Below are 23556 nucleotides of genomic sequence, written 5' to 3'. Positions count from 1 at the left end.
CCCAAGGCCAAGGGCTGACCCTTCCAGTTTCATGTGGTGACTTTCATATCAGGTGACCAGGGTGGCGGGGCCAATCTGACAGAGGGTGGTATTTATAAAAGGTCCCCTCCCCCAAAGCCAGAAGCTCTGTACCAGCCTCCACAACCCTGCTCATCTCAAGCACGTGCCTCTACAGGTACCTTTCTTGGGCTCATTTTCCAGTCCCTGGGACCTCCCCACTCCCCAATATATCCTGAGACCCAGTGGGGATGGAGGAATGAAGGGACCCTGGGTTAGGTGTAGGAGGTCTGAGTTCTAGTCCTTCCTGCCCAGCTCCAGACCTGTTTCTCCATTTTTCATTTGGCAGCTTGGACAGGGCCATCTCTAAGGACCCTTAGCATGATTCAAATGGAGAGATGGGAAAGGGTCCCCATCAGGCATGAGGGCAGCCATGGCTCTGTCTGTAGCCCAACCTCAGCCTCTAAGATTGTGAGGGGCTGGGGAGGAGATGCTCTTCTTGGACGTGGTAAAGAAGGCCTTGGGGGAGGGGACATCACCAGTCATTTGCATCAGCCCTGGGTGGGACCTTAGCCTGCTTGGTGTTGCTGGGTGGGAGCAGCAACCTGTTCCCTGGGTACGAGGAGGTATTAGCAGGAAGCCAGCCTTGGCAGGGACCCTTTGGCATAATACCCAGTATAAGCCTGAGCTGGGGGCTGGCAAGGGTGCGTCTCTGTTTTGAAGTGTCATTTGCCTCCCCTCCAGCCTCAGAATTGGAGACGGTGGTGATGGGCAGAGGGGAGGGTCAGGACTCAAAGTGCAGACACTCAGGTTGGGCATTTCGAGATTCTTTTCCAAGCCTCAGATTCTGCAATGCTCTCAGGGTGAGCTCCTATGACACAGGAGCCATGGTGGGTGTCACCTGGCCTTTCTGGTGTCCATCTGGGAGCCAAGCACCGAACATATGTCAGTGTTTATTGCTTGAGTGAGTGAACGGATGAAGGAATGAATGGCTCCGTCTTGACATTCAGCCTGGCTCCTCCGTCTTCTCCAGCAGTGAGCACAGATGGCCTGGTCCCCGATGGCTACCGAGCTGCTCCTGGTCTCCGCCGTCTTCTGCCTGGTGCTCTGGGTGGCCAGGACCTGGCAGCCTCGGGTTCCCAAAGGCCTGAAGAGTCCCCCAGGGCCGTGGGGCTGGCCCCTGCTGGGGAACGTGCTGACCTTGGGGAAGACCCCACACCTGGCACTGACGAAGCTGAGCCAGAGGTACGGGGACGTGCTGCAAATCCACATTGGCTCCACACCCGTGCTGGTGCTCAGCGGCCTGGACACCATCCGGCAGGCCCTGGTGCAACAGGGGGACGATTTCAAGGGCCGGCCTGATCTCTACAGCTTCACTCTGGTTACTGATGGCCAAAGCATGTCCTTCAGCCCGGACTCCGGACCAGTGTGGGCTGCCCGCAGGCGCCTGGCCCAGAACGCCCTGAAGAGCTTCTCCACCGCATCAGACCCGGCTTCCTCGTGCTCCTGCTACCTGGAAGAGCACGTGAGCAAGGAGGCCGAGGCCCTCCTCAGCAGACTGCAGGAGCAGATGGCAGAGGCTGGGCGCTTTGATCCCTACAACGAGGTGCTCCTGTCCGTGGCCAGTGTCATTGGTGCCATGTGCTTTGGGAAGCGCTTCCCTCAGAGCAGTGAGGAGATGCTCAGCCTTATAAGCAGCACCAATGACTTTGTGGAGACGGCCTCCTCTGGGAACCCTGTGGACTTCTTCCCCATTCTCCGGTATCTGCCTAATCCTTCCCTGCAGAAATTCAAGGCCTTCAACCAGAAGTTCTTTCGGTTCCTGCAAAATATTGTCCAGGAGCACTACCGGGACTTTGACGAGGTGAGCCCAGGGTGTTGGTGGTGAGGGGGCACCCTGCAGGGCCTGGGGGTGGCCCCTCTCACCCAGCCTCCAGGTACACACACAGCTGAGGGGCCGCCAAGGCCCAGGAAGGCTCTGGAATGCGTTGGATCAGCTGAGTGGCCTGGGACCAATGCCTCTCCCTCTGGGGCCTCCGTTTCCTCATCCAACTGCTTCCCTCTCAGGGTTGCTCAAAGCCCCAAAGATATTTGCCTGTGAATGAGGCCCTGGCAGAGTCCTGCAATGTGGGGGGCTAGTATCAGGAGAAGGCTCTTGTTTTGCAGGAATCTGAACCCAGACATAAGCTAATCCGCAGCTCAGGTGGCACTCGCTTCCCAGTACTCCCCCACAAAGCCCTCCTTTGAAATTTGACCCCGGGGTTATTGGGAGGAAGGGCACCCAGGCTGCTATCAGCTCCCCCTGGAACCCCAGCTTACTGCCTGGAGGCCCTGTGGGAGTGCCATGGGAGGAAGGGCAAGGTCCGACCTGGAAGCGCCAGGATACCCCAAGCTTGTGTCCCCACAGAGCAACATTCAGGACATCACAGGCGCCCTCCTGAAGCACAGTGAGAAGGGCTCCAGAACGAGTGCTGGTCACATCCCCCATGAGAAGATCGTCAACATTATCAACGACATTTTTGGGGCCGGTAGGAACCACACCCATGCCTTTTCCATCCACCAGTGCCCGCTGTCCACACACAGACTTGCCAGGCCCCTGAGTCCGTCCGATCATGGGCTAACCACACAGCATATGGTGTGGGACACAGACCCCTGGCCCATATTCAGGGTCTGAGTCCAGGTGGACCCAAAAACTCCCAGTGGAAATTCAGCTAAACCCCTCTGCCTCTGGGCCTCAGTTTCCCCACCTGAACAATAAGGGGTTCTCTAGCCTGTAAGTCTAGATCCCTGTAATGCCAGCAGCTAATCTTGAAACTAGTGATTCAAATTTGTGTTGAGGAGACCGGGTCTCTACCCTTGGGAAACTCCTGGGGATTGGAGAATGTAGGGGGAAGGAGGCAGAGAAAACCAGAATTGGTGTGTAAGTTCTGGATGCTTAGTAAATGCTGGTTTCTTGTTCTTGTCCTCCTCCCTTCCTCACCTTGTGCCACGCTGGCCAGGATTTGACACCATCACAACGGCCATCTCCTGGAGCATCATGTATCTTGTGACAAACCCTGATATACAGAGAAAGATCCAGGAGGAGTTGGGTATGTGGTTGAGATGCATGAGCTAAGAGAAGTCTTGGGATCCCCAGGTCATTTTTCCCATGTACATATAGCTGTTTTGTGCCTACTATGGGTCACGCCTGGACATACAGTGGTGCCCACCCTTGCCCACCCTAGAACGTGCTAGAGGCAGGGTGGTTAGCAGGCCTCACATATAAAACAGGCATAGTACCATGTAATAGGGGACTTTGACGCCAAGAGGGCAGTCAGGGCAGCCCTAAGCCTTGTCTGGTCTGTGTTCTGCAGACAGAGTGATTGGCAGGGCCCGGCAACCCCGGCTCTCCGACAGACTTCAGCTGCCCTACCTGGAGGCCTTCATCCTGGAGATCTTCCGACACAGCTCCTTTGTCCCCTTTACCATCCCCCACAGGTAAGGCCAGCTTATCCTGCCCTACCACCTTTATAGTCCTCGCCATGTTTCTTCCTCCCATCTTCTTAGCCCTGGCCCTGGCTCAGAGCTTGGCCTCCGTTCTGGCTGTGTCACCAGGTTCCTTACAGACCCTCAACCTCTAGGCTGCCCCTAAGCAGTCCAACCATGATCAAACCACCCAGCTGTCAGGAGAGAGTCACACTCCTGACCTCAGCTCTCCTTCACCTCTGCGCACATTCCCTCCCTGCAAGTACTCTCAACCCAGCCAGGCTGGCCTTGCTGGACCTGGTCGGCAAGACGTGGTCAACCTCCAATTTTGCTTATGCTGGACCTCCTGCCTGGAATGCCTTCTAACCTCTTCTGCTACCAGAATCCCATCCTTGCCCAAGGTCAATCCTGACACAAACTTGCCCTTCACTGGCAGGCTTTCTTGACTCATCCAGCTGGCACAGCTTCACTCTCTGATAGACTGTAGGACTTCCAGTCATTTGTCCTTGATCGTGTCCTGGGATTTTAACAATGTCAAGAGAGCTAGTGAACATTTACTTCTACCCAAATGTTGATCTAGTTATTCCCAGACTAAAAGGCCCGACTCCTCAGCGCGGGAGCCCAGGGTGCCTGTTTCTCGGCTCCAAAGGATGGCCAAGAGCACAGCTGGACACAAGCGAAAGTTTAGTAAACACTTGCTGAGGTTGAAGAACAGGAGCTGAGGGAGGGGGAGGACAGTTTCACCCTCCCCTGCTCCTGATACTTCCTCCCAGTGTGGGATATGGAGACTGTGGAGACTGTGGTGGGCAAGCTATTGGCGTTGGGGGTGGTTAGTCGGAGAAGAAGGTTCCAGAGACATGCCCCGGTGTTCCTGCCCTGATCCTGACAGAGCCCTCTTCCCTCCTCAGCACGACAAGGGACACGGTACTGAAAGGCTTCTACATCCCCAAGGAACGCTGTGTCTTTGTAAACCAGTGGCAGGTCAATCATGACCCGTGAGTATACCTCCCCCACTGAAAACTACATAAGATTCAGCAGACAGGAAGGCTCTTTGTCCCCCTAGGAACTGGGTATAAATAGAGGAATGGGGCCTCAATTGCCATATGGACTCTGTTGTAAGTAGCTAAACTTAGGTCCGTGTTTTTCAAACATCGTACACAGCAAATGACCAGAAGGTTGGTTACATTAGGGGACCTCATCCCCCAAGATTCCACTTTGGTAGGCAAACTGGAGTCCCTCAGGCGATTGTGATGCCAATGGCCCAGCGACCTCTCTTTGGAAAATCCCACTCTGCCTGTAGGTAGGGGGACCATATAATTTACCATCCAAACGGAGGCACTCCTGAGTGTGAAAAGGGATGCTGTCAACAATGACTCGAAAACAATAAAGCGTAAACCAGGATGTACTGCTGATTCCCCTTTATATCGAGTAGGCTGGACATAATGTTTTCCTCCTTTTAATTTCTTTTAGTTGAAGCGTTATTTTTTTAAAATAACAAATAGATAGGATAAAGCACCATTTGCAAGACCAATCGTTTTAGAGAGAGCGTTGTAAAAGAAATAAGCATGAAAGTACAGTTTGGTTCCTCTCTTCACTCTCTTCTCAGTACTCTCAATCTATTCTAACACTTGTGCCACCCACAGAAGTCTCTCCCAAGGCTTTTCTTCCCAGGGTGTCCCCCACCCCAGCCAGAAATCCCATCTTCTCTGTTCCTCTTGCAGAAAGGTGTGGGGAGATCCATCTGAGTTCCGACCAGAGAGATTCCTTACTGCTGATGGCACTGCAATCAATAAGACCTTGAGTGAGAAGGTGATACTCTTCGGCATGGGCAAGCGCCGGTGCATAGGAGAGGTCGTGGCCAAGTCGGAGATCTTCCTCTTCCTAGCTATCTTGCTGCAGCGACTGGAGTTCAGTGTGCCAGCAGGTGTGAAAGTAGACCTAACCCCCATCTATGGGCTGACCATGAAGCACCCCCACTGTGAGCATGTTAAGGCACGGCCACGCTTCTCCACCAAGTGAAGAAGGCACCAGCCAAGGCACCATGCCAAGGCAGGGGGAGGGGTAAGGATCATCCATGGGGCCTCAACCCTTGTTTTTTTCCTTTTTCTTAAATAAAAGCTTTATGGAGGTATAATATACATACCATACAATTCACCTTCCAGTAGCTTTTAGTATGTGCACAGATCTTTGGGCATTCCTGGACCCCGTTTCAACATCAGGGGGAGATCCACACACACACAGAACACCAAGCAATTCTCAAACCCCAACAGGGTGTCCAAGAATTCAACTCAATTCTGACACTACCTACCCAGAGATAGTATGACACTTCACAGGTTAAGAACTCAGTCCTACAAGACTGCCCGTCACCCCTGACGTCAGTTACCAGTCACAAGCCCCAGGCTGTTACTTGTGCTTCTGATCAACCAATTTCAGATTGGAGGTTCCAACGACCTCCTCCTTAATTTGTTTAATTTGTTAGACTGGCTCACGAAACTCAAGGAAACACTTAGGTTTACCAGTTTATTAAAGGATTTGACAAAAGGTATGAATCAGTTGCCAGATGAAGAGATACACAGGGCAAGGTCTGGGGAAAGAGGACCTCCGTGCCCTCTCCAAGCACCCCACTCTCCCCATTTTCTGTGTGTTCACCAACCTGAAGCTCTTGATCCCAGTCCTTTTGGGATTTGATGGCGGCATCATTGCATAGTCAGGACTGACTAAGGCTTTAGCCATTGGCTGACTGATCCTCCAGCCCTTTTCCCCTCCCTGAAGGTTAGGGAATAGGACTGACCCAACACTCTAACCACATGGTTGGATCTCCTGGCAACCTGCCCCTGCCCCTGAGTACAATCCAAATGTTACCTTCATTAATATACCAAAAGATCTCATCATCATTCTCAACACCTAGGAAATTCCAAGGTTTAGGGGAGCCAGGAGCCAGGATCTGTGGGCAAAGACCAAATACATATGAAAAATATATGTTTGGTCATCTGAATGACCAAATATATATTTCTTATAAATCACAATATCAAAACAGAGGTGTACTACTGTACCATAATCAATTTAAGAACCTTCTCATCCACTGGAAAAGAAATCTCATACCTGTTAGCAATCACTCCCTATTTCCCCTTAACCTAGTTCCATATCCCACTAGTTCTAGACAACTACTAAACTACTTTCTGTCTCTATAGATTTGCCTACTTTGGACATGTCATACAAACGCAATTATATAAGTGGTCTTTTGTTAGTGGTTTCTTCACTTAGTGTAATGTTTTCAAGGTTCATCCATGTTGTAGCGTGTATCAGTAAACCCTGGTTTCTTGAGTCCTAAGAGAAGGCCCAGGTTTGTTTCCTCGATCACTGATGGGTACATTGTTCACTGCTCTCTCTTCTCTCCTTTCCTTGTTTGACCCAAGTCTTTGAACACTTGTAGGGAATATGAAGGAAGTGACCCACCCTTGTGGCCAAACCCAGATGGCTGAATGGGGATCCCTCATGTCCCATCTTCAAAACATCTGACTTCTTACAAGACCTTGATTTGTTCATTCACAGCTAGGGGAGCGGAAGCTCCTAGGAAGTGCTTGGGTTATCTGCAAAAGGCCCGGGTCTCATCAAAGGGCACTATCAAAAGATTGAAAACATAAGCCACAGAATAGGAGAAAATATTTGCAAATCATATATCTGATAAGGGATTGATATCCAGAATATACAAGTAAATCCTACAAATCGACAAGAAAACAAACAATTCAATAATGGATAAAAGAGGGTGCCTGAGTGGCTCAGTCATTAAGCATCTGACTTCGGCTCAGGTTATGATCCAAGGGTCCTGGGATCCAGCCCTGCATCTAGCTCCCTGCTCAACAGGAACCCTGCTTCTCCCTCCCCCTTTGCATTCCCCCCACTTGTGCTCTCTGTCTCTCTCAATCTCTCTGTCAAATAAATAAATAAAATCTTAAAAAAAAAAATCTATGAGGGGCACCTGGGTGGCTCAGTGGGTTAAGCCTCTGCCTTTGGCTCAGGTCATGATCTCAGGGTCCTGGGATTGAGCCCCACATCAGGCTCTCTGCTCAGCAGGGAGCCTGCTTCCCCCCCTCTCTCTGCCTGCTTCTCTGCCTGCTTGTGATTTCTGTCTGTCAAATAAATAAATAAAATCTTTTTTAAAAATCTATGATTGGTGCACCAAAGACAAAGTGAAAGAAATCTACACACACCACTACACAGATACACATACACTATATACAAGTTAAGAAAATACAGAAAATAAGTAATTGTGGTAAGTACTACAAAGAAGACTGTCCACTCACTGTTTTTTTTTTTAAAGAAAAGAAAAGCTACACAAAACTGACAAACTTTTAGCTAGACTCACCAAAAAAAAAAAAAAAAGAGAGAGAGACTCAAATCAATAAAATCAGAGGAGGCTTAGAACTGATACAACAGAAATACAAAGGGTCATAAGAGACAACTATGAACAGTTATATGTCAACAAATCAGAGAACCTGGAAGAAATGGATAAGTTCCTAGTAACCTGCTATGCTGTCTGATTTTAAACTACACTACAAAGCTATAGTAATCAAAACAGTATGGTATTTGCATTAAATTTTACACACAGTGTGCCTGGGTGGCTCGGTTGATTAGTGGTTGGCCTTCAGCTCAGATCATGATCCCAGGGTCCTGGGACGCCCCCCCGCATCGGGCTCCCTGATTGGTGGGGAGACTGCTTCTCCTTCTCCCTCTGCCTGCCACTCCCCCTACTTGTACTGTCTCTCTCTCTGTTGAATAAATAAATGAAATCTTTAAAAAAATGATAAAAAATAAATAAAATAAAATAAAACAGAGCTGTAGATAAATGGAACAGAATAGAGAGCCCAGAAGTAAACCAATGAAGGGCACCTGGGTGGCTCAGTCACTAGACTATGTGGCTCTTGATCTCAGGGTTGGAAGTTTTTTTTTTTTTTTTTAAGATTTTATTTATTTATTTGACAGACAGATCACAAGTAGGCAGAGAGGCAGGCAGAGAGAGAAGGGAGGAAGCAGGCTCCCTGCTGAGCAGAGAGCCCGATGCGGGGCTCGATCCCAGGACGTTGGGATCATGACCTGAGCCGAAGGCAGCGGCTTTAACCCACTGAGCCACCCAGGTGCCCCATCAGGGTTGGAAGTTTAAGCCCCACACTGGATGTAGAGATTACTTAAAAATAAAATCTTAGGGGCGCCTGGGTGGCTCAGTGGGTTAAAGCCTCTGCCTTTGGCTCAGGTCATGATCTCAGGGTCCTGGGATCGAGCCCCACATCGGGCTCTCTGCTCAGCAGGGAGCCTCCTTCCCCCTCTCTCTCTGCCTACCTCTCCGCCTACTTGTGATCTCTGTCTGTCAAATAAATAAATAAAATCTTTAAATAAATAAATTAATTAATTAATTAAATTAAATTAAATCTCAGAGGGGGCACCTGGGTGGCTCAATGGGTTAAGCATCTGCCTTCAGCTCAGGTCGTGATCTCAGGGTCCTGGGATCGAGCCCTGCATCGGGCTCTCTGCTCAGCGGGGAGCCTTCTTCTCCCTCTCTCTCTGCCTGCCTCTCTGCCTACTTGTGATCTCTCTCTCTCTCTGTCAAATAAATAAATAAAATCTTTTAAAAAAATAAAATAAAGTCTTTTAGAAAAAGAAAAATTCATGCATATATGGTCAATTAATCTAAGACAAAGGAGTCAAGAACATACAATGGGGAAAGGACCATCTCTTCAATAAATGGGGCTGGGAAAACTGGACAGACACATGCGAAAGAATGAAACTGAACCAGTATCTTAACCCATATACAAAAATAAACTGAACCAAACTGGACCAAAGATTTGAACATAAGACCTGAAACCATAAAAACTCCTAGAAGAAAACATAGGCTCCTATGTTTTCCTTAGCTCCTTGACATTGGTCTTGGAGATGATATTTTGGGTTCTCAAAAGCAAAGGCAAGAGAAACGAAAATAAACAAGTGGAACTACATCAAACTAAAAATCCTCTGAACAGCAAAAATAAGTAATCAACAAAATGAAAGTGCAGCCTACTGAAAGAAAATACTTGCAAATCATATATCCATCTGCTAAGTGGTTACTATCCAAAATATATAAAGAATTCATATAACTCAATAGCAAAAAATAAAAGGAAACAGTAAAAATGGACAGAAGATCTAAATAGACATTTTTCCAAAGAAGATGTACAGATGGCCAAAATGTATTGAAAAGATGCTCAGCATCTCTGATCATCAGGGAAATGCAAGATAAAACACAGTGAGATATCACCTTGCACCTGCCAGAATGGCTTTTGTCAAAAAGAGAAGAAATAACAAATGTTGATGAGCATGTGGGAAAAAAGCAACCCTTGTGTATAGTTGGTGGGAATGTAAACTGGTAAGGCCATTACTGAAAACAGTATGGAGATTCCTCAAAAAAATAAAAACAGAACTCCTATATGACCCAGCAATTCCTCTTCTAGGTATTTTTCCAACAAAAACAAAATACTAACTCGAAAAGATGTATGCGTCCTCATGTCTGTTGCAACATTATTCACAGTAGCCAAGATACGGAAGCAACCTAAGTGCCCATCAACGAAGAATGGATAAAGAAAACGTGATACACACACACACACACACACAACAGAGGAATATCATTCAGCCATAGAAAAGAAGGGAATCTTGCCATTTGTGACAATATGGATGAATCTTGAGGGCATATGCTAAGTAAAATAAGTCTGACAGATCTCATCTGTATGTGGAATCTAAGACAAAAAGTAAATAAACAAATCCAACAATCAAACAAACTGAGCTCATAGATAAAGGGGACAGATTGATGGTTTCCAGAGGGAGAGGGTGGGGGGCGGAGAGTGAAATGGATGAAAGGGGTTAAGAAGTACAAACTTCCATCCATTAAGATAGATAAAATCACTGGGATATAATATACAGCATGGTGACCATAATTATCTATACTGTATTATATATTTGAAAGCTGCAAAAACAGGGGCGCCTGGGTGGCTCAGTTGGTTAAGCGTCTGCCTTTGGCTCTGGTCATGATACCAGGGTTCTGGGATTGAGCCCTTTGTTGGGCTCCCTGCTCTGCAGGGAGCCTGCTTCTCCCTCTCCCTCTGTCTGAACCTCTCCTGCTTGTGCTCTCTCTCTTTCAAATAAATAAACCAAATCTTAGAAAGAAAGAAAGAAGGGAGGGAGGGAGGAAGGAAAGGGAGGGAAGGAAGGAAGGAAGGAAGAAAAAGTTGCTAAAACAGACCTTAAAAGTTCTCATCACAAGAAAAAAATTGTAACCATGTATGGTGGTGGATGTTAACTAGACTTACTGTGGTGACCATTTTGCAACATATACAAACATTGACTCATGTTGTGCACTGAAACTCACACAATGTTTTATGTCAAATTTATCTCGGTTTAAAAAAAGCTAGTAAACAACATGTTGGTGAGGACATGGAGAAATTATAACACTGTGTATTACTGATAAGAATGCAAAATTGTATAGTCACTGTAGAAAACAGTTTGGCAGTTCCTCCAAAGGTTAAACATGGAATCACCATATGACCTCCCCCTCAATTCTGCTCTTTAGGTATAGACTGGAAAGAATGGGAAACATGTGTTCAAAAAACAACTTGTATAGAAATGTTTATAGCAACATTATTCTCCATAGTTAAAAGGAGGAAACAGCCTAAATGTACAACAGCAGATGAACAGATAAACACAATATCACATAGAAATAGAATGGAATATTATTTGGCCATAAAAAGGAATGACATCCTTACCCGTGTTACAACACAGATGGACTTTGAAACATTATGCTAAGTGAACTAAGGTGCAAAAAGGACAGATAGCGTATGATTCCACTTGTGTGAAGCACCTAGAATAGTTAAATTCAGGGAGATGGAAATTAGAATAGTGGTTAGTTACTAAGAGCTGGAGAGGGGGATACGGCATTATTGTCCAGTGGGTAGTTTTAGTTTGGGGTGATGACAAAGTTCTGCAGATGGACAGAAGTGATAGTTGCACAACACTGTGGGTGTACTTAATGTCACTGAATTATAGGCTTAAAAATGGTTACAGTGGGGGCGCCTGGGTGGCTCAGTGGGTTAAAGCCTCTGCCTTCGGCTCAGGTCATGATCTCAGGGTTCTGGGATCGAGCCCCACATCGGGCTCTCTGCTCAGTGGAGAGCCTGCTTCCTCCTCTCTCTGCCTGCCTCTCTGCCTACTTGTGATCTCTGTCTGTCAAATAAATAAATAAAATCTTTTAAAAAATGGTTAAAATGGTAAGTTTTTTTTTTAATTTTAAAATGGTAAGTTTTTTAAAAAAGATTTTATTTTTAAAGAATCTCTACACTTAACGTGGGGCTCAGACTTACAACCCTGAGGTTAAGAGTCTCACACTCTCCAGACTGAGCCAACCAGGTGCTTCTAAAATGGTAAATTTTGGGACACCAGGATGGCTCAGTTGTTAAGTGTCTGCCTTCGGCTCAGGTCATGATCCTAGGGTCCTGGGACGGAGCCCCACATCGGGCTCCCTGCTCAGCGGGGAGCCTGCTTCTCCCTCTCCCGCTCCCCCTGCTTGTGTTCCCTCTCTCTCGCTGTTTCTGTCAAATAAATAAATAAAATCTTTAAAAATAAAATGGTAAATTTTGTCATGTATACTTTACCACCATTTTTTTTTAAGCAAGTAACGCAATGAAATAGTGTGTCAATAAAAAGAAATGAGGTACCAAGACAAGGAAAAGACAGAGAGGAATTGTAAATGCATATCATTAAGAGAAAGAACCAAGTCTGGAAGTTTACCTACGTTATGGCTCCAACTATATGACATCTGGAAAAGGCAAAATGATGGAGACAGTAAGAAGATCTGTGGTTTCCAGGAGTTTTGGGATAAGGTATGTGGACTGGGGGAGAGATGAGCAGACGGAACGCAGGATTTTTAGGGCAGTGAAGCTATTCTATATGATACTGTAATGGTGGATACATTTGTCAAAACTCTCAGAATGCCCAACACAAAGTGAATCTTAATGTAAAACTATGAATTTTAGTTAATAATCTAAATATTTAACTAAATATTTAGCTGAATATTATTTAAATATTGTATAATTTATAAATTATAAATTTAAATTTATAAATTATAATAATATATTATTATTTAAATATGTTATTTAAATAATATTTAGTTAAATATCAATACTGGTCCATCAACTGTATAATAGGTGCCTATTGATGCAAGATGTTAATAATACGGAACCTGGGGGCACAGTCGGTTAAGCGTCTGCCTTCCACTCAGGTCATGATCCCAGGGTCCTGGGTTCGAGCCCCGAGTCAGGACTCCCTGCTCAGCGGGACGTCAACTTCTCCCTTCCCCACTGCTCCACCGCACTCATACTCTCTCCTTCTCAAATAAGTAAATAAAATTAAAAAAAAAAAAGAAAGAAGTTTGCTATGTTCTTTACAAAAAAGAGAAAGCTGTTCATCATGTTTTATCTCCTATGTGTGAACAAGGCTCCTCCCTTCTGCAAAACAGAAACATGAAAACAGACGGGAAAATAGAGCATGCTGAGATTTGGGGCTTCTTCCCCACCCCACCCCACCCCCCGCCCATACACACCAGAAGGACCACCTGCCTCCTTAATGCCCCTCTGGCCTCAGGCTCTTTGCAAGGACACACTTTTATGCTGGAAGGGACCAACTGACTAGTGTGTGACTCCAGAGTACCCACATGGGTGTGAGTGGGATGGAGGAAGGAACATGATGGTGGAATCTTCGGGAAGGGTCCTTGAAGGACATAGGACACAGAAAGAATGGCTGTACCTCTCCAGCTATCATGACCCCCCACTTTCTAGGATAAACTCATCCAGCAACATGGGCAGTAGACTGAGTCTCTGCCAAATGAATCCTACTTTCTTTTGGCCCTTATCACCGTATTAGAGATGCGTTCTTAGGAAAGTAGCTACTCACAGTTCAAACTTAATAAGGTGATCTAAATGGTAAGCAACCTGTAGGTGTTTAGTCCTGGGTAAGTTCACAGAGTGTTATCCCAGCCAGCACCTCTCCCCAAGCAGCTGTTATACACAGCTACAGGATCTCAGTTCTGGACGCTTCTATCCGAGCAGTCAGCACAAAGACTAAGAGGGCTGAGCAAAAGGCCGCCTTGACAGACAGGAGCTGCTACCTGACAGACACCTTCTACACTCTTGTTGACTCATTCCTTCACTGTCGCTTTATTTCCAGTCAAGCCTCGGCCTCCCCTGTCCTACAAACTACAATTCTCTGAGATGAGATGACAATGAGCCAGACCTTCATTTCCAAAGTGTTCCTCCAGTGCCTCTAACATTCTGGAAACAATTATGGTTATCTGTGGCTTTGAAAAATTGATAAATTTAAGGAGTAAAATCAGCTGGAGTCTGTGCTAAATCCTGGAGGGAAGAAAAGCATCTCACTTGAGCTCCAATTGTCTGTATCCATGCCCATCCTCAAACCGAAAGCAAATCTCCAAGGAACCTCCCTCTGAGAGAAAAACCTACCTTGCCTGTCAGATGGAAGAGGTACAGCTCTGCCCCAGGGAATACCAGCCTGAGGGGGACTACAGAGCCCTGCCCCGGGAACTTGAGACTGAGCTGGCATGACCCTTTCCTGGACACCACGAAGTGAGGGAGGAGACACAGCCCGACTGGGGGGCTCCACTCTCAGGGGGGAAATGAGCCTGCTCTGAGACTCCCAGCCTGGAGGGGGAGGCAGCCCAGTCCTGGGAATCTCAGGAAACATGGCCTTGTCTGAGGAAGGACACATTGCCTTGTTCTGGGAGCTCCAGTCTGAGGGGCACATGCTTTTATCCTTCAGAGCCTTTACCTGCTGGAAAACCACTGATGCACCCTTGTGGCACACAGGAAGGCCATAACAAGCCACACTTTGTCAATTGAGGATTCAGCCAAACCCCAGCTGAGTTTCAGGCCCAGCGGTCACTCACGGGTCACCACCCTGGCCAGCTCCCTGTGATCAGGAGTTGGCTTGAGCTTCTCACGCACACCTGGCCAATGTTTAACTCACCCAGGGTGGCCCAGGGCTCCCCTCTGGCCAGAGCCAAAGTCAGAGGAATTGGACAAAGAGACGTTGCAACCCCTCACCCCTGCTAGCCATTCCTGCCCCTCACAGCAGGTTGGAGGCTGACCAGAACAATTGTGGCCTGTCCCTTCCTGGGCAGGCACAGGACACACACCATTCCACCCTCTTTGGAGATAGGGAGTCCCCGTCTCAAAGCATGCTCTGTGACTGGTGGGGGTAGGGGGACACTCAGGGCTGTGACACCTGTATGATACAGAGCCTCCCCCCAGTAGCCAATAGAACCAGAGGGCTTGGAAAGGCAGCTTGATCTGTGAGAGAGAGTTGGAAGGAACTCAAGCTTTGAGAGCCCTGAGCTCAAGTTCTAGGTGTGGGTGACAGGGGGCAAATTCCTCCCTATCCCTGGGGCTCTAACCCCAGTTTTCACCCACCTCCAAAGACTGGAAGCCCAGGCCAAGAGCAACCCACCCTCTCTATCAGCCACCCCCCCCTCAGGCTATAGACAAATGCCTACGTGAAGAAGCCACTAGAACAAAAATTAAGAAGTGGTAACAATAAGATGGCAGAAAGCCTGACCTAAACCCTTCTTGCCTACATACCAACCACCACCAAAAACCCTTGCTTAGCGGATATGATAACCTCTAACCATTTACCCAACATAAAAGGATATTAATGAATCAGTAACTAAGCCCTCGGGTTAATACTTATTTATAATTCAATCACTCCAACACAATCAACATCCCAACATACAAGTCAGTTTTCACTGAGTTGGAATTGCCGCTGAGCCAGGTGGTCCTGACTTAGTCCTTTTACGATAAGGGTGACCTCTCTCCCAGAATCCCCTCAGGCCCTATGCAAATGAATCCAGAGACGCCCAGCTAAGCTTCAGACCTAGGGCAACTTGCTCCCCCAAGGAAAGATGATCCATTTGACAAAGAAATCTGGGGAGGGTACAGACTGAAAGAAGGGTGGTGGGTGCACACCTGGGAAACCAAGCAGAGGCTGGATTTTCCTGGAGTGAAGTTTATTCGGTTCAGAAAGTCCGTCTGTGAGTCTGCCCTCCACCTCATCCCGGCTCTTGTCCCTGAATGGGGACTACCACCAGAGGTCATCACACCCTCAGCTGAGCTCCCCAGACTCTCCATGAGCCCTGCCCTCAAAGTTAGCCCCAAGACCCTGCGTTCCACTTACGCCCCTATGACATAACACCGCAGGCTCTGGGATCCCCCTGGAGCTGGGGCCGTAGCAGTGGGCTTGCAGGCTACGCAGAGGAAGGGAAAACCTTGGGGTAAGGAGCCTGCCTCGTGCAAAACCCTCAGCTTGCACTAGAGAGGGGGGACGCCTTGGGTCCTCTCTGAGGCCACCTGTGCTCTCCTCGGAGGTCCCCCTGAGCCAGCAGATTGCTCTGGTTTTAGAAGGATCACATGGAGATATTTGATAGGTTCCCCCAATGCTGGGCTTTCACCTCTGCACCTCCTACTTCCTTCTGGCGAGGTAATTAATGATTGGAGTGCAATTCCCAGCAGGGCCTAGGAAAGGAAAGGAGATAAGGGAACAGGGCGGCTCACTGAGAGGTCCAAATCCCAGCTCACCCACTAGCCTGGGGTGGTTGCATAACCTTTCTGAGTGTAGCTTTTCTCACGGTGCAACTGGGGATTACGTATAGTCGTGCCCCACAGGCTGCTGGGAGGCTTGATAAGATATGGTGTGTAAAGTGCCAGGTGTTAGGTCGATGCTCCACACGCACACACGCACATACCAGGAATGCTGGGAAGGGTCGTCTCAGGGCAAGACTAGACCCATGACATGCGTGCCGCCTTTGAGGCTGTGTATACAGCAGGTGCACATATGTGAGCCAGCATTCCCGGACCCTACACCCTCTCACTGGGGGCTTGCCAGGGCCTGGACTCAGCCCACTTCCTTCCGCTGCTCCCCCCACCCAGAAGCTGGGGAGGGCTGGGGGTACTGGCGTGCCAGGGAACAATAGGCCCCCAACCCCTTCCGGCTCATTGCGTGAGAAGGAGCTGCCAGAAGGAAACTTACCTCCTGTCGGACGGGCCACCCGCCCCTGACGCCTGCCCCAGGGACGCCTGGAGACCCCCATGCTGCTAAAGGGGAGGAGTTCCGTGTACTCCAGGCCTCTTGCTGTGGGTGCTTTCTGTCACTACCGACCATCCTGGACTGGCTTCCCGGACTGGCCACGAGGCTTTCTGCACCCCCTCTGGTAAAGACACCCCTGCCCCCCTCCCCAAGAGCCCGGGATTCCTGTCTCATCCATCTTGGTGTCTCTAGCACGTGGCCTAGCTCGAGCAGTCCCTGTGAGGGTTGGCCAACTGAGTGAGTGAGCGAGTGCAGGAAGTCAGTCCAGGACGGTCGGTCAGGAGCCCAGTGCTGAACCAGAAAAGATGAGAGAGAGAAGGATCCAGCTTGGGCAAGACTTATACTGAGGACAGTGATGAGATCCGGGCCTCAGAAACTCCTCCAGAGAGCACAAGGCCTCCTGCAGTAGTTGGGGGGGACCCACTAAGGATGGGCTTGCTCTCCCTCAACAGTCCTGCAGGGTTTCACCTGCAGAGCAGTAACTTCACCTGCACCCCGACTTTCTCACTCCAGGTGGGTCCAGCATCTCCCCCTGCAGACTAAGGCTCTCTAAGGTCCGGGAGGAGGATGGGGGAAGGTGGGGGGCTCTTCCTCCCCAATGCCTGTCCACACGCAGCAGCATGCCCTGGAGGGTTCACTCCAGGTGGCCTAGTGACCAGAAGGTCCCAGAGCACAGCCTTGTCTGATGTGTCCTGGAAGCCAAGGTCTGGCTGGATCTTGCCCCAGCTACTTGTTTTCCACGGGTGCCCCCCACCAACCCCCGAGCCCTGGGCAGTGTCTCTGCTTCCCCTGCCTGGGGAGGTGGCACCACTGGGTCCAGGTCTCCAAGGTCTTGGTGTGACTGAGGCCAGTGAGCAGCAGACAGAACATACCTCCCAAACCTGCCTAATTAACCCACAGCCACCCCCACTGTGGAGGAAGCACGAGTCTGGGGACTGAGAGATCGCTCCATTCTCACGATTCTCAGCTCCGGGACAAGGTCTCTCAGGCACGTGAGTGGGCGGTTCCCGTGGCCCGGAGGGCACAGACGATAGCAGACACACCTGCAAACACACGCCTGGCTGCAAGCACGCATGGACTTGGCTGGGGTGCCAATCCACTGAACACACCTGGCAAACTCACGCACCCATATACCGCATCGCTCCAGGCTCACACTTCCCCATGGGCACCTACCCACCGAGAGTGGGCGCCCTCTCCCCCCCACCCCACCCCACCCCACCCCCGCCACAGCCATCTACCCACACCCCCAGGACCAGCACCTGATAGCCACTCCGCACTGGCCCACCAGTACTCTTGGGCCACCCCAGGACCTACATCTTGTGGACCCATACCCTGTCCACTTTGGAGGCTCAGAGGACATTAGGGTTATACCAGGACTTTGGAGATGAACCCCAGGCAAAGCCCAGGAATAACCTGGGCTGTGGGGTCTGGCGCTGTGTAGCCAATGATTTCTGTTCTCAGCAATCCTACCAATTCATTCATTCACTTATTCATTCCCACATGTTTTTATTACCAAGTATTGTTTCCAATCATTGTGGGAAAGAAATGTTATTGAATAAATAATGTTGAAAAAAATCCGATGCTTACCTCCTTCCTAACGCCAAAATAAATTCAAATGGATCTAAAATTTAAATATTGGTCATAAGACCCCACCAGAAGAAAACAAACAACTGATTTTTAAAATAATCTGAAAGCGGGGCGCCTGGGTGGCTCAGTGGGTTAAGCCTCTGCCTTCGGCTCAGGTCATGATCCCAGGGTCCTGGGATCGAGTCCCGCATCGGGCTCTCTGCTTGGCGGGGAGCCTGCTTCCTCCTCTCTCTCTCTCTGCTTGCCTCTCTGCCTACTTGTGACCTCTCTCTGTCAAATAAATAAATAAAATCTTAAAAAAAAAAAAGAAAAAAAAATAAAATAATCTGAAAGCAGAGAAAGCCTTTTTAAATTGGACCCAAGTCCAAAAGCTATAAAAGAAAGGATTGATTTTACTACATAAAAATAAATCATTTCTGCATTGAAAAGAATCATAAACAAAGTCAAAAGACATAGAGTGAATGTGTGCTGGATATCTTCCATTTTGCCCCTTCAGGTCCCCTCTCTACCCTTCTCTACCCTGCTCTTTGTCGTGGGAAGCTGACTTGCAGAAGCCTTATTCACAGGCTCTCGTGCCCTCTGGTTTCTAGCTGGGTTCATGGAATGGAAGTTGTAATGGAAGATGGGGGAATGTGTCCTTTCAGGCTTCCCTCCCCAGGCAGCTCTCTCCCTGGGGCTCAACCATTCCCTCCAGCAGCATCTTTTGGACAACTGAACTGCCTCTCAAGCCCCCTCGATTCCCTGCCTACACCCTTGTAAATAATCCCTGTATTAAACCTCAAATTAAACTGATTTAAGAATGCCCTCTGTTTCCTGCTGGAACCCTGCATGACACACAGATAAAAGGTTAATTTCCTTAATATGCAAAGAGTTCCTACAGAAAAACAATAATCTAATAAAAGTGGACAAAGAACATGAACTAGTAACAGAAGAGGAAAATACAACTGAATTTTAAACTATAAAAGAGATGCCTGGCCTCACTTACATATAATAAGAGAAATATAACTTAAAATGAAAATGACAATTTTTCACCAGTTTGGCAAACATGAAATGCCTGATAACACTGTGTTGGCAAGGGTCTGAAAACAGGCACTCACATTCATTACTGTTGAAAGTGAATTTTAGTTAAAAATTAAACCTCTGGGGCGCCTGGGTGGCTCAGTCAGTTAAGTGTCTGCCTTCGCTCAGGTCATGATCCCAGGGTCCTGGGATCAGAGTCCCATGGTGGGCTCCCTGCTTGATGGGGAGCCTGCTTCTCCTTCGTCCTCTATCCCTCCCCTCTGCTCATTCTCTCTCTCGCTCGCTCGCTCAAATAAATATTTTAAGAAAACACATCTCTAAAAAAGGAATTTGACAATACTTGTCAAAATTCTAAAGAATAGGGGCACCTGGCTGGCTCAGTTGGTGGAGTGTGTGACTCTTGGGGTTATAAGTTTGAGCCCCACATCGGGTATAGCAATAACTTAAAAAAAAAATCTTAAAAGAAAAAAAAAAGGTATACCTTTGACCCAGCAATGTCACTTCTAGAAATTCATCCTCCAGTTAAGCTTATGCAAATGACAATATGTTCAAGGATTTTTTTTTGGGGGGGGAGGCAGGGTCCCATTAATCCCAATAATCTGAAAATGACTACATAAATTATAATAGATCCATACAAAATGTTATGCATGCTATGGAAGATTCTCCAGGACAGTGTGTCTAGTTTTGTTACCATTTATGGTTTTTTTTAAGATTTTATTTATTTGTTTGACAGAGACAGTGAGAGAGGGAACACAGACAGGAGGAGTGGGAGAGGGAGAAGCAGGCTTCCCACTGAGCAGGGAGCCCGATGTGGGGATCGATCCCAGAACCCTGCGATCATGACCTGAGCCGAAGGCAGATGCTGTGGCGCCCCACCATGTTTTAAAAAGCAGTGTACTAATATATGCAGAGACTATGCTGAAAAGATGTATGAGAAAAAGTAAGGCTCTTCTCTAAAGAAGGCAATCACATCTAGAGGACACGAGTTTGAGGGAGAATTCATCCTTTTGTAACTTTTGGATTTTGGACCCTGTTTATAGATTTTCTATTAAAAAAAGGAATTTATATTACATTGATTGAACATCTATTATGTACTAGGTGTTGTGGAGAGGAGGCAATAAAGAAGGTTAGTACAGTTCTCTTCTGGTCTCCTGGAATTTACAGTCTACTAACAAGACAGATACTAAAAACAATAACATACAAATAAATACCCAATTACAAATTATAATGAGTGCTATGAAGAACCAAGGGTGTGGTGTGCCTGGGTGGTGTGGTTGGCTCGGTGTCCAACTCTTGGTCATGACCTCAGGAGACCCAGCCCAATGATGGGCTCCACACTCGGTGCAGAGTCTACTTCAGATTTTCTCTCCCCTGTCCTTCCTCCCTTTGCCCTCCCCCCCATTGCCTCCCTCCCCCGCACTCATGCTCTCTCTCTCTCCCTCTTTCTCTCTCTCTAAAATAAACCTTGGGGTGTCTGCTTTTGGCTCAGGTCATGATCCTGGGGTCCTGGGATCGAGTCCCACATCAGACTCCCTGCTCAGCGCAGAGCCTGCTTCTCCCTCTCCCTCTGCTGCTCCCACCTGCTCTCACACTCGCTCTCGTTCTCTCTCTCATAAATAAATAAATAAAACTAAAAATAAATAAATAAATAAATAAATCTTTTTTGAAAGGGAGGGGACGCAAGGGTGCTATGAAGAGACAAATACGGACGATTACTTTAGCCGGGTTGATCTAGGCAGGCTTGTCCGAGGAGGTAGGGAGAATTAAGTCTATTCCTAAATGTCAAGCTGGAAGGCTTCCTCAAAGCTTGCCACAGTGGCAGTCTTCAGGTTAATAAATTTTGTCCAGTACCAGGGCTCGTTCAAAGGAAATATTCCCACCTGCCCAGCCAAAAAAGTCAGACTTGTGATCTGCGGGAAGGAGAGTGGCCCTTTCACGCACCCCACACAGCTCTGCATCCCTCTCCCAGGTTCCGGCCTTCATCTGCCGTCCTCCCGCTCCCACCCCACCGCAGCCGGGAGCTGGAGCGGAGAGAATGTGGTCCGGGCCGCCCCCTGGTGGCCACTTAGAGAAGCAAAGGCTTCCAGGAGCCGCTGACGGGAGCCCGTCGCCCTGGCGACCCCATCCCATAGAGACGACTTAAGGAAAAGTATGTTCATTTTGCAAATGCAGCTTCTCTCTCTCTGACAAATAAACAAAACCTTTAAAAGAAATAAAATTAGATAGGTAGGTAGATAGATAGATAGATAGATAGATAGAAGGAAGGAAGGAAGGAAGGAAGGAAGGAAGGAAGGAAAATAGGAAGAAAATTTCTGTAGACAAGAGATTGGGCTGGTCCCCACTACCTTCCCCATCATTCCCTGGTTTGATCTACAAAGACCGACCCAAAGCAGAAATTCTCTATCCAACTCCCTGCCAGGAGTTCAACTTACTTCCAGTTTCAGGGAATCATTACCCCTGAGGCTGACCCATCATCTTTTCTGTGCCGGGGTGACCAGGAACACTGCTGGTGTAGACCCTTCCTGGCCTCCAGGAATACTCCCGCTGCTTCCTTCCTGGAGCAATGGGTGAGCGAATGAGGGTTATAGGAGCCCCAAGGGCCCCCGAGAGAGCTGCCCGCTCCAGAAGCGCCTCCACCCTCGCCCACCTCTTCTCAGGGATCTTCTGTTCCAAGAAATGAAATGTCAGAATCCAGAAGATACGTGTCTGGAGTCCGGATGTTCCCCTGAGTCTGCCTGAGAATCTGCCTGGGGTCTGGAGCACCTGCTTTCTGCTGGGCCCCTCCTGCTGCCTTGCCCACTTGGTTCTCATGACACTCTTCGAGGGCAGTATCCTCATGCCCACCAGGCAGATGGGGACAGGGGACAGAAGGGAGGTCCCTCTCCCAGGATGACCCCACCAGTCATCTGCAGAGTTGGACTTGACCTCAGCTTTGCTGGGGCCTCCAGCAGCTCACGTAGAATTCCTTGCACCAAAGCATGACCCCTGGGCCTATGCCAGGCATGCTAAGAAAGCTCAGGCCAGGAGTTTGACCCTCATTTGCCCCCTCATGCCCTCCTTCCCAGGCCTGCCTCCACCCATGCCCCAGCTCTGCCACCCACCTTGGGCTCTAGGACCATTCTGCCCAGACCCTCCTACCTGGACTGTTTCTGGCAGGAAATCACTTTGTACTGGCAACTCCTCTCTTCCTCAAGGGAGGACTGGCAGGCGAGCTGTAAACCTCTCCCCCAGCTCACTGCCCTCTCATGCCCAGCAAACCCAGGACCTGTGGTTCGCCTCTGGAACCACTGTCTGAGAGCCTCTCGTGGGGTAGGAGAGAGAGCCCAGGCTTTGGGATGGTCCTGCAAATCACCTCTGTGAGCCTCTTTTGCTATACAGGTGAGATCTAGAGACCACTGTTTTCCTTGAAAGATAATGATCAAATGAGATCAAGCATACAAAAACCGAGCACACAGTAAGTGTTCCAAAAAGGGTGCCGTCCTTCTCGCCTTCCCTTGCTCTGTTATTCAGGAGAAACCCGGCGAGGTCAGCAAGGTCCCCCACTTAGCACGTGCTCTGGAAAAAGCCCTCCCAGAGCCAGGCGGACAGCCGCTAGGAGTGGTTCCCCGAAGGGCTGATTTCTGCCTTTCTGTGAAGGGATGACCAACCCGCCCAGGCTTTCCGGAAGTGGCATTGTCTCTTCCCCTTCCAGCTGCCCTTTGTTCCCTGTCCTCATCTACATCGGCCAGGCTTGCCCACAGCATGACTTGCAACACTCTCAGTTGGAGAGGGTCAGCTCTGGCTCTGGCCCTAGTTGAGTCTGGAACAGGGTCCTATCCAGGCCCCTACCTGCCAACTGTTTCCAGAAAAGACCTGCCCCAGCTCTGGAGACAGGGCTCTGTGACACAGGCCCGCCTCCCTCGCCTCTCGTCTCCCCTTTTCCTTGGGAATCTCCTCTCTGGCCACCAGGGGGCGCTGTTCCCCCTCCGACCCGGTGAGCCCACAGACCAGCACCTTCAGAGCCCAAACTCGCTGGAAAAGAGAGCAGAAGGCAAGTCATCGCAGGGAGTGCAAGAAGAAGAAAATGACCTTTGTCTAATCGCCCTTATGAATCTGACACTTCCCACGCAGGACCTTACCTCATATTCCTGCCACACGATGGGTGTGGGGGCCGCGCTACTGGGGAGGCTTCGAAGTGACAAACGGAAACTGACCTCCGGCTCACAGAGGCAAGAAATAATCGTGCTGTGACCAAAAGCAGCAGCAAAGGCAGACAACCATGCTGGGGAAGTGGCAGTCCCCCGAGGGAGACAGCCACAAGAAGACAGCTAAGATCAGGCC

At 48.8% G+C, this 23556-nt stretch overlaps 1 protein-coding gene across 5 annotated transcripts; it reads left to right on the top strand.

Moving 5' to 3' along the window:
- Positions 1–121: 121 nt before the first annotated feature.
- On the top strand, positions 122–5616 carry LOC308346257 (cytochrome P450 1A2-like). 5 transcript variants are annotated; one of them, XM_080808995.1, is made up of 8 exons: positions 123–175; positions 1031–1242; positions 1369–1861; positions 2405–2525; positions 2997–3086; positions 3351–3474; positions 4371–4457; positions 5184–5616. In XM_080808995.1, the coding sequence occupies exons 2-8, from the start codon at positions 1043–1045 to the stop codon at positions 5479–5481; spliced, it is 1413 nt and encodes a 470-aa protein (XP_080665121.1). In that variant the 5' UTR covers positions 123–175; positions 1031–1042; the 3' UTR covers positions 5482–5616. The 5 variants fall into 5 exon arrangements, with proteins under 5 accessions (XP_080665119.1, XP_080665121.1, XP_080665118.1 ...); XM_080808994.1 differs by having other exon boundaries at positions 127–175; positions 2390–2525; XM_080808993.1 differs by having other exon boundaries at positions 122–175; positions 1031–1861.
- The last annotated feature ends 17940 nt before the right edge of the window (positions 5617–23556 follow it).

Source organism: Martes martes (assembly GCF_963455335.1).
Source record: "Martes martes genome assembly, chromosome: 7".
NCBI classification, from domain to species: Eukaryota; Metazoa; Chordata; class Mammalia; order Carnivora; family Mustelidae; genus Martes; species Martes martes.
The sequence above is the reverse complement of the archived record's forward strand: the minus strand, read 5'-3'. Positions and strand labels throughout refer to the sequence as shown.

Excerpts from the sequence above, each read along its gene's own strand:
- LOC308346257 (XM_080808992.1), top strand. The coding sequence starts at position 1,043 with ATGGCCTGGTCCCCGATGGCTACCGAGCTGCTCCTGGTCTCCGCCGTC. Across the intron at positions 3,087-3,350 it reads AAAGATCCAGGAGGAGTTGG|ACAGAGTGATTGGCAGGGCC; the intron begins GTATGTGGTTGA and ends TGTGTTCTGCAG. Across the intron at positions 3,475-4,370 it reads CCCTTTACCATCCCCCACAG|CACGACAAGGGACACGGTAC; the intron begins GTAAGGCCAGCT and ends TTCCCTCCTCAG.